At 37.2% G+C, this 11,931-nt stretch overlaps 1 protein-coding gene across 1 annotated transcript in view; it reads right to left on the bottom strand.

Annotated features, from left to right (window-relative positions):
* Positions 1–7,700, bottom strand: part of LOC106883580 (CXXC-type zinc finger protein 1) — a 34,213-nt gene extending 26,513 nt beyond the window's left edge. The window contains exon 1 of the mRNA XM_014934639.3: positions 7,546–7,700. Coding sequence (XP_014790125.1) covers positions 7,546–7,575 — 30 coding nt within the window. The 5' untranslated portion in view covers positions 7,576–7,700. The remainder of the gene's footprint in view (positions 1–7,545) is intronic.
* Between the last annotated feature and the right edge of the window lie 4,231 nt (positions 7,701–11,931).

Here is an 11,931-nt window from a genome sequence, read left to right as displayed (position 1 = left end):
TTCTAAATCTATCAGAGTGAGTTATGCAGTAGAAGAAGAATAAAGTGATGGCTTGTTGCTAACTTAATGTGGCAGTCCCTGTTTGAAAACTTAAGGACACAGCGCTTGTGTCACGTAGCCAATTAGAAACGGTGTTTCTTGGGGTTAAATAGCAGTAGCATTCATGCCTTTCCTGGGACTCCACAAGCCATCACTTAATCATACTGCTACTGCATAACTCTCTCTGAGAGATTTAGAAATGCAAAATTTCTAATTTTGTAGATTTGTGAATTTACTTCACTTGAAATTCTATAAGTCTTCAACAGCAATGTACAACTAACAGCTAGCAAAGCCAAGCTACTCCAGACTGATGAAGAGCAACAACCCTGAAATTAGTCTCTGGATGCTGGCTTTGTTGGGTGGAGGTGCTTATCTCCCCTGTTTGAAAACTTAAGGACTCAGAATACTTGTGTCACGGAGGCAACTAGAAACTGTTTCTTGGAGTTAAATAGCAGTAGCATTCTTGCCTTTCCTGGGACTGCCACAAAAGAGATAGGAAACAAGCCATCACTTTATATATATATACACACATATATATATATATATATATATATATATATATATATATATATTAGGGTGGAGCAAAAAATGCAACTTTCGAAACTGGTAACCAAGAATTGATATTTTGTTGCAAATTAGGGCTAAAAGAAAGGTAGGTGTATAAAGAACTTTGCAGTTAAATACTTTTTTCAGGCTCCGCAACGCAATTGAAAATTTTCAAAGTTACCATTTTTGGTTGAATTTTGAATTTTATGGAGTATAAGTCATAACGAACACATATTTTTATGCAGCAGAATGCAAAACAGTATATATAGTATCCTAAAGAGGTTCCATACCCAGTTTCAATACAATTGACTAATATCTTGAGGTTCTGCATTGACTATAAAGAGAATAGGAGTGTGACATTCTCTCCAGTGCTGCTGCAACGGTCATTGCGTGTGGATGTACGTCGTATGTGTGTGAAGTTTTCTGCTTTGTACTTTGACTTTAGGCCATTGTATTAAAATTAATGATCGTGTTAAATTTAGTGTTGTTTACATTTAGTGATGACTCATAAGCCAATAACATGTCATGATATTGAATGCCCAATATTTGGTACTCCATGTGATCTTAGCGAGCGAGTTTTGCCAACTTACAAGGATGTACTAAAATGTGTTTTATTTGAATGAGAAAAAGAAAAGAAGGTAGTTACGAAAGATCCTTCAATTAAACAAATTGTCAAGATTGTAGCAGAGAATATAATTCTTCTTTGGCAAAAGGCATCCATCCCTTGTGTTATGATTGGGTCAGTTAAACCGAAAATCTTAAACTTTTATCTAAAGTACCATGCATTACTAAAATATGTGAAAAATACAAAACAAAAGTGCCATTGTTTCAAATAAAGTGTAATGTATTTAAAAACAATGCAACAAAAGATTTATTTGACATTTCCTGTTGCAAGTGCAACTCCTTTAAAAACTATAGTAGTAGTAGTAGTAGAGATAAAAAAATAACACAGAGAGAACAAGATTTTTTTACAGGATCAACAGACAAATTGAAAAATGATTATTGGTGGAATAGATCAAACAGTATCTAAACAGAACATTCAAAGGTTGATTAGAAAGAATTGACCAGATTACAGTTGGCCTTCTACATTAGCAAAGAATTCTGAATTGTTAATTATTTTTATCACTAAAATGTGTTAAGAATCAAAAATTGGTTTGCACATAATTTTATTTTAATGTGGCCGTTCCCAGTACCGCCTGACTGGCCTTCGTAGGATTTTCAAGCAAGATCGGTGCCAGTGCCCCTGGACTGGCTCTTGTGCGGGTGGCACCATTTTGAGCATGGCCGTTGCCAGTACCGCCTGACTGGCCTTCGTGTGGGTGACACGTAAAAGCACCCACTACACTCTCTGAGTGGTTGGCGTTAGGAAGGGCATCCAGCTGTAGAAACTCTGCCAAATCAGACTGGAGCCTGGTGTTGCCATCTGGTTTCACCAGTCCTCAGTCAAATCGTCCAACCCATGCTAGGATGGAAAGCGGACGTTAAACGATGATGATGATGTAAGTGTAATCTAGACCTCATGTAACACATATATTCAGTGACCTAGTATTAAAAATTATAGAGAACAAAGTTGAAAAGTCTATTTATTTGACATATAAATTTTAGAGCCTGAGATTTTAACACTTTTGTTTTTAAAGGATTTCGCAAAAGAAAATCAATTCATAACAATGAAAGTAAAGAATAAAATGAGGAACAGCAAATGTGTTATAAATTGATTTTTCTCTCACTATTCAAAATTTCAAGTAGGCTGCAGAGCCTGAAGATGCAAATTTAAGAACTTCAGATTTTAACACAGTTGTTTTTAAAAGATTTTGCAATAAAAAATATATTCTTGAAAACATATTTCAAAAATTTGTATAAAAAGTACCGTTTTCACTCCACCCTCTACGTTGTTACAAGAAAAATTGGCCACAAATTTGTAAGAAAGAAGTATGTTTCCATATATGCAATTCAATCCAGTTTATTGGACTTAATTGTTATGGATGTAGACAGTTGTATACAGAAGTGCCAATCACTTAAAGTAGATGGATCTTGTGGAAGAGAAAGACATGGGACAAAGTATTGCAGGCTGATCTCAAGACACTGAGCCTTATGAAGCAGATGACTAAGGAACAAGATATTTAGCACCTTGCTGTTTGCCACAGCAGAATTGATACCAGTGCTGGTGCCATGATAACAGTACTGGTGTTGGTGCTACATAAAAAGGATCCAGTACACTCTGTGGAATGGTTGGCATTGGGAAGGCCATCCAGTCGTAGAAACCATGCCAGAACAGATGATGGAGCCTGGTGCAGCCCTGGCCTTACCAGCTCCAGTCAAATCGCCCAACACATGCCAGCATGGAAAACAGACGTTAAATGATGATGATGATGATGATGATGATGATGAATCCACACCATTTTGTAACTGGCATTTTATCAACCCTGGAGTAAAAGGCCATAATTACATATCATAAAACATTAAATTTGACCTCTCTGCCAGACCATTCCAGTACTATATAAAGCTGTGGAGGCACATGGCTTAGTGGTTAAGGTGTTGGATTTGTGATCATAAGATTGTGGTTTTGGTTCCTGGACCGGGTAATACACTGTGTTCTTGAGCAAAGCACTTCATTTCATGTAGCTCCAGTCTATTCAGCTAGCAAAAAATGAGTAATCCTTTGATGAACCAGAGTGGGGAGGAGGGCAGAATATATATGTCACATGGAAACTGGGAAATAGGCCCTATGAGTCTATACGACTTGGGAAGGATTTAAAGCAATGTGAATTTGGTAGATGGAAACTGAAAAAAGCATCCATGTATATAATTGATGACGACGACGACGATGATGATATACGTTCAAAATTTAATCCTCCCTTCCTGACTTATAACTTATTTCTTCTGGTTAGGTTTAAGGCCAGATATTGTTTATGTGCAGGACCTGGATGATGATGATCGTCATCATCATCCTCATCAACATCTGATGTCTGCCTCTTGGCGTCTGTTATTTTCCATCTGGTCTGCTGCCTTGGCGATGACACGCCGTCGAGGGGCAATCATCAGACGTCAAAGACGCAAAGAGCGATTCACCCTCGCCAACCTTCCCCTGCGATAAATGCCCCCACCCCACGGTTCTTCTATACAACCCTTGGCCTGAACAGGCACCGGCATCATTTCACACTCATCAGGATAAGAAGCCCGATCACTCGCTACACATTAACTAATCGGATGCGAGTTAATACCGGCGCCGCCGTCACCGACGACGATATATATATTATACAGTCAGACAGATAGATAGACAGATACATAGATATTGAAATAGGTGCAGGCACGTGATTTCAGGCTCAGTTGCACCTTGAGCAAGTCTCTTCTACCTATAGTCCACGGCCGACCAAAACTTCGTGAGTGGATTTTGGCAGAGAGAAACCGAAAGAAACCCACCTCATGTGCATCGACAGACATATTACCTGTCTGAACATCCAGCAGACATAAATCAACGTAAAAAACCCCGCTTAAATTCAAATTTTCTTCACCTTCGTTTGCAACAAATAGATAATAAAATAGATACCTCCCGTAGCAAGAATAAAAGAACGATGCATGATGATGATAAACCCAAGATCACTCTTTGTCCCTAGGTCTTCATAATAATACTCAATGGAACCGTATCTACGGGAACGTTCAACGTCGGAAAAGATATTTCTTCTTCGCTTTTATTTTTTGTTTGTTTGTTTACTTTTCAAGTCGACTGCCATGTCAAGTAGTCCGTGTCCAACGTGCTCCTTTTATTTATGTATTTTTCCCCAACGCAATGATATGATTTGAGAAAATTTTCGCTGATCTGCTAAAGCAAGTAACACCTGTTTTCTTTACGTTCCCGTAACATGGAGGTCCGACAAAAGGGAGCGGCAATAAATACCAGACTTCAAAAAGTTAGTACCGGCGTCGATTTGTTCGACTACTTTTCAATGCAGTGCCCCAACAAGGCCGCAGTCCAGTGAATGAAACGAGTAAAAGATAGGTACATGACTACACGTTAGGAGACGAGAAAGGTATGGACCCTTAAAAAGATTCCAGTGGAATTTGAACGAAAAATAAGAGGAATGACCCGGTACCACAATGACATTTTGTATTTCTCTCTACCGATCGATCATGCCACCCCAGCTGCTAAATGAAAGATTAGTTATTTAGCTATATTTCAACCCTTATCGAGTAGGACAACGATGAAAGACATACAAGCTGTGCCCATCACGTTTTCTCCCACTATGGACAACCTGTCGTCATCAAAAAGTTTTTTTTAAAAATAGGGTACAGTCCTAGATATATAAAAAGGACGGCTGCGTTTGGAACACCGTTCATCAAATGTACGTTTTCTCAACATAGGCCGAACTGGGACTAAACAACAAAGATACAAAGGTCACACATTTAAACCTTGGGATGAGTACAGTCCGTCCATTACTGTTGTTGGCACTCCGTCGCTTACGACGTCGAGGGTTCCAGTTGATCCGATCAACGGAACAGCCTGCTCGTGAAATTAACGTGCAAGTGGCTGAGCACTCCACAGACACGTGTACCCTTAACGTAGTTCTCGGGGATATTCAGCGTGACACAGTGTTACAAAGCTGACCCTTTGAAATACAGGCACAACAGGAACAGGAAGTAAGAGTGAGAGAAAGTTGTGGTGGAAGAGTACAGCAAGGGTTCACCACCACCCCATGCCGGAGCCTCGTGAAGCTTTTAGGTGTTTTCGCTCAATAAACACTCACAACGCCCGGTCTGAGAATCGAAACCGCGATCCTATGACCGCGAGTCCGCTGCCCTAACCACTGGGCCATTGCGCCTCCACTCAGTCCGTCCATTATACCGCCAACTTCCCAGGAGTTGAGTAACGTCCGAAAGGACAAACGACGGATTTTCTCCGGCGCTCTACCGATCCTCCCAGCCATGAAAGAATTGAAGCGTATCAAAACAGTAGCAGGAGTCACTACAATCCTTCAGAGATGTTTGTTTTGCCTTCTAACCTCCTCTTCCCCATTTTTGACAGGTTTCTTCTGCTCTCACCCTCCCTCTCTTGCTATAACTCCTCCACTCACTTCAATTCCCTCCCTTCCTCTCTTTCTATGCATATTACACCCTCACTTCAGTTTTCTCATTCTCTCTCTTTTTATTTATCTCCTTTCCTCTTTCTCCTCCTCCCTCTCCCATAGTCTGTTTACATTACTCGTTCTTTTTCCCCCCGCATTGTCCTATATTTCTTCTTTCTATTCCTCCCCTCCTTGAACTATCTCTTTCTCTATCCTTCTCCAGCAAAATTCTATCCTTTTAATAACAGTTAATAATTTCAGAATGATATGGGAAATCTCTAGGTTTTTATTGATTTGAATTGAAAAATAAAATAGAATAAAACAAGATAATTACTCCGACACAAAGGCTATTTTCTCTTCTCATTCACATAAATCAATCTATATTCCATGTACAATAAATATTTAATTATTCATTATTTAAAACAAACACAACTACTTCACTTACATTCACTAAATTAAATAATCAATCGCAAGCGGTGTCTGTGTGTCGATATGTGTTTCTGATTTCAGTGTTTTGTCTAAAAGCATGAAATAACCACAAGAAACGATCCAGACAATATATATACCTTCCCCAAAAAGAAAATAAAACATTAGCCCTGTGTTCTTGCCATTAGAACTCTATATTGATTGAACGAATAAAAAAAATGCCTTGTTTGCGATTCCTTTGTCGTTTAATTTCGCTTTATATGATTTTCGTTTTAAATACAATTTCATTTCACCAATGTTTTGTTATGGAAGTGTCACAATTATACATACATACATCATTATTTACATTACATATCTCATTATTTACAATATATATACATATTTATTTCTTTATTGCCCAAAGGGCGCTAAACATAGAGGGAACAAACAAGGACAAAGGGATTAAGTCGATTACATCGACTTCAGTGCGTAACTGGTACTTATTTAATCGACTCCGAAAGGATGAGAGGTAAACTCAACCTCGGCGGAATTTGAACTCTGAACATAACGGCAGACGAAATACCACTGAGCATTTCGCCCGGCGTGCTAACGATTCTGCCAGCTCGCCGCCTTAAATAATAAAAATAATATTGTTATCACCTGAAAGATCGCATCGAATGAGAAACTTAGCATAGACAGAGTGGACACCCGTCTTTGTGAAAATAAATACTACTTTGCATATATTGAGTACGCTGTCTCTCATTTGCTAACTTAACGAGTTGTATAATGCACTTGAACTGTTTACAACGGGGTCTTATTAATAGAAAGAAAAAGGTGTGCTTGTGTGTGTGTGCTCATACATTCCTTAAATCTGCAATAACATGGAATAGTAATAGCATTTATGTGAATCCTTCTTGGATCCATTATGACAACCCGATTGTTGTATATCTGGAGTTCTTGGTTCCATGACAGATATAACTTGGTATTAGCTCTAAGTTGAACATATGTGTATGTGCGCGCGTTTATACAAGATATACATGTGCATATATATATATATATATATATAAATACACAGATAAATAGATTGATTCTACCAATAACGAAACTACACACACTTTCTACCAATAACGGAACAGTATACTGTGTGTATATACATATATATGTACACACACAAACGTGTGTGTGATATGTATATATGTATGTGTTTATATATATATATATATATATACACACATATATATATATATATAAACACTCACTAGACATACTTTTTTTTAAACCCGAAAAGCTAAAAAAAAATATCGTCTTCACAGTGATGATATCCCCGTTTTACTTGCCTATTCTGTGTACCTTATCAAACTGTCAGTTTACACCTTTATTCTACCTACCACCCCTTTTAAAATAAGGCATCCAAGCTGCTTGCAAACACAACTGATAAAAGGTTTTGTTAACTGATAAAAGGTTTTGTAAAAAACATAAATAAAACCATTTTTACCGTTGCTGAATCTGCATCGAAGTCCGTCATGATGCTCCTGACGTTTGAACGATAAAATCCAAAACAATAAACTAAACTTTGAGCAAGATTGTCAGCAGGAATCGCTGACCATTCTGTTGTCTGTCGGTTCACTTGGTTACTCACTACGTTCACTAAAAATTATCTACGATAGGCCGAAGTTGCTATAATACTAACACTTCTTTTTGTTATTTCTTTCATTATATGAAAGATAACAGAAATATGAAATAAAGGAAATTGTGCAGGCTTTCAATTTTTTTTTACAGATTTATAGAAGAGATATGGTAATAATTTGTTTAAAGAAATATTTTGCTTTATTTTAATTTATTTATCTTAAATAATATACATATTAAAACAATAAGAAATGTACAAACTAGAGAGGCGACTAAGGGAAATAACCGCAGACAGCTGTAAGTATGGAAGCAACAATGTGAAATAAATTGACTTAATTCAGTGAGTTTTTTCTTTTTTGTTTCCTGTCTTGTGTTCCACGCAGAACCAGAGCAGCATTATGAGTTGTTTGGTAAACTATAGCAGGACATGTGCGAACTTTGGTAAATCAAATTAATGGTAGCTGAGGTCAGGTCTTTTTCTCTCGAAGGAAACTTTCATTTACTATCTTCAAGTGTCAATAGATGAGTGGAAATTTGAAATGTTCTGATCTGCTCATATTCTTGGATGAATTCATTATATGTATATTTATAAACATTCCATAGTCCTTTTGTTCTTATAATCTTTTTCTTTTTCACTCCAGTGCAGAAAAATATATCGTTGTATTCACTCTTGTTTTATTTTTATGATAGTATCTATATACTATTAAGTATCAAAAAGGTCCATAGTACATCTACGAAGTGATAGCAGAACCTATCCTTGGTATGTCTGATCAAGTCGTAGATATACGAGGAACTCTTCTGACATCTGATAATAAATAATAATACTACTTGCGATGTTTAGTTATGGCCCTTTGCGATCTGAGTTCAAATTCCACTGAGGTCAAATTATTTTTTTAATTCATTCTTCCAGCTTTGATACAAATAGTACAGGTACAACATCGTTTTTTCCCCCTGGAACCTTTGATTCCAAGGCCTTTCCAGATTAGTGATTTTTTTTTTCCTGAAACGGAGGTGGTCACCTTAGTCAACACACTGTAAATTAAACAAATATAAAACTGACAAATTAAATGCAGGTACCTGTACGTTTGTATAAATGATTAAAAGTTTATTAATACTGCACTGTGCAAGATGCTAGTAAACTAGTCTGGCGACAACGAGATTCTCTTGTTCCTATTGTAAATTAATGCAGATTATAAGAGGTACCGGATCATCAATGTCCGCAAAGTCGCTTTCTGGATTGTTGCTTGTACTAGAGTCGATTTATATTCCTATAGTGTATCCTAAATGTGAATGGGATTATAACAGATGACTAAAAGTGGATATAACTCTTACTCAGTATATTTTCAGCTTTTACACAAACTCAGATTAAATCACTTAGCAAACAAGTGCAATTCCCAAAAGAAGAATGTATCATTTGGAGGAATGGTAAGGCAGCGAGGTAGCAGAATCGTTAGTGCGTCGGACAAAATGCATAGCAGCGTTTCTTTCGGATCTCCACGTGCTGAGTTCAAAGACTGCCGAGGCTGGCTTTGCTTCTCATATTTTCAGGGTCGATAAAATAAACACCATTTGAGCACTGAAGTCGATGCAAATTGACTTTTGCCTCCCTTCAAAATTGTTGACCTTACGCCAAAATCAGAGAGGATTAAGAGGAACGGTGGAATGTGCATTAGAAGGCTTGGGTAGATGTTTGCAATGTATCTTTGATTATTTTTTCTCATTGTTGCCAATAAAATAAACACAAGAATGTCCATATGCAGTGATATCCAGTCTGTTGCACTGAATTAAAAGAAATTCCCCATCGTCACAAAATAAGTCCTGTGTTCAACGAAAAGAAATATACATAAACTTATGACAATGATGTAGTCAACTCATTTTTGTACCACAAAATATAATTATATATATATATGTGTGCGCGTATGCGGTTCCATTTATATATATATATACTTGTATATTCAATCTGTCTGCTTTCGGTTGCTTCCTAGATTAAATGTTAAGGCGTATGAAACTTCAAAGAATAATTCAACGAACGAAGTGAGACATTGTCGTAAATCGAAATATTTTAAAGAATTATCTCCCTTAAATCACGAAAGCGACGTCTTCATTCAAGATTTTTGTTGCTTCTTAATGGTAAAAAGATAAGTTAGTTTTCTTTGGTCAAGGTCAAACTGCGTGGGATATTTACAAACAGGGGAAATAATTTAACATATTCCGGTGAAATAACTGAATTTGAGGAAACTAGTGAAGGTCTGCTGTTACAAAATACATAATTTTTTAGAAAGCAAATAAAATTGCCTTCTCCTTTAAAAAATAACGAAATACAGAGAAACTTTTGAAAACAAATATTTGACAGGCCGTTTCATTTCGGGTTTTTTTGGACACTCACAACAAATATAAGACATGCGTCAAGAAATTTCAACGCAATTTCCGACCATGACAATTCCTTTTGTTTGTTTTTTAGGGGGGGGGGGGTATTGTTTTTTAATTGCTTTCGTTTTTTCAAATTTAAGTTTATTCGCAGGTCTGTCCTCCTGGTTGAGGATACGTATAATCAGTTATACGGGACAATATATTAAGTCTACTCCTCAAAGATACCATTGTGGGATTTGAACTCAGCGAAGAACCAAAACAACAAAAGCTGTTAGGCATTTCGTTTCTACCAGTTAACCACCCTAGATTGGCATTCTGGTTACTAACCCTAAAGGATGAAAGGTAAAATTAACCCCAGCAGAATTTGGACTCAGAACTCAAAAAACTGAAAGAAATACTGCAAAGTAATGAAGTCAAGTCAGTGACAAAGACTTTGTACGGTTGCTTGATCTGGTAAAAGAAGCAGCCAAATCTCCAACAAATTACACCTTACTGTCTAATTTAATGAAGGATGCATTTGGTAGTATGCTCCCAGAAAAATGTAATAGTCAAAGCTGGAATAACTTTGATTATAAATCTGCTTGTTCAAGGTTAATCTGGGGCTAAGCTGCTACAAAGACCATGTTTGTAGTTGCTCATTGTTGTAGGAAAAGCAGCTGAATTTTTCTCAAATCACCCCATGTTAAAAAAGAAGGATGCATCGGATAATTGATTTAGCCCTATATATAATGTCTGAAAATATAAGACAAGACGGCCATGGTTAAAACATTTTTGATCATTGATTGTTCAATCAGTTTTCAGAAGCTAAGCAACAACAAAAAAAAAGACACAAGAAAACATTTGAGGAGAATTTACAGACTCTTGTAATACACATTGGAAGTATAGACATATGATTTGAATGCCATAGGAAAGGATCAAAATGGATTCTTCAAGCCAAGCCAACTGATAGGAAAACTAGAGGTAGACCATGTGCAAGATGGTTGGATAATATACATAGTCTTGGTTAATCATGCTTGGGAGTTCGATCATAAAATGTAATAATGGTTGCTTCTGTGGAGATGTCACAACCCTCCCTGTAATAGTAAGCTGAGAAAATGGATGCATGGATGAATAAACTGAAATACTGATGATGCATCAAAATGTCAAGGCAGATCATAAATCTTGAATTCCTGAGTTTTATATGAACTGGCACTCTGTTGGTTACAATGACATGGACTCCAGTAGATCAGATCAATGGAACAGCCTGCTTGTGAAATTGACATGCAAGTGGCTGAGCACTCCACAGACGTGCATAGCACACCCTTCACATAGTCATCGAGGAGATTCAGCATGACATAGAATGTGACAACTTTGGCCCCTTTCAATTACCGCTACAACTTATTTTTGCCAGCTGAGTAGACTAAAACGAAATGAAGCAGCTTGCTGAAGGACACAATGAGCCATTGGTAATCAAACTCACAACCTTACAATCACGAACTAAATACCCTAACCACTGAGCCATGTACCTTCAAGCTCAGTGGTTAAGGTGTTGGACTCCTGATTATAAGATTGTGGTTTTGATCCCTGTACTGGGCGATGCATTGTATTCATTTCACGTTGCTCCAGTGCAGTCCAGTCAGCTGGCAAAAACAATTATTCCTGTGACTGACTGGCATCCCATGAAGGGTGTAATATATGCACTGCAGGAGCTGGAAAACCAGCCTTTTAAGTCTATAGGACTAGAGAAGAAGAAGGAATCATTTAACTTCCCGGCTGAATAAAAATTTCATTACATGTAAAGAAGCAGTATTAGATTGTCTCTCTTCTCTATAATGTATGGTAAATTTTTGAGGCATATTTTATGGAAAGAATAATATCCTTAACCCCAGGAAACATATTACTTGTT

Source organism: Octopus bimaculoides, chromosome 20, assembly GCF_046866305.1.
Source record: "Octopus bimaculoides isolate indiv1 chromosome 20, ASM4686630v1, whole genome shotgun sequence".
Lineage (NCBI taxonomy): Eukaryota > Metazoa > Mollusca > Cephalopoda > Octopoda > Octopodidae > Octopus > Octopus bimaculoides.
This window is presented reverse-complemented; position numbering and strand designations above follow the sequence as displayed.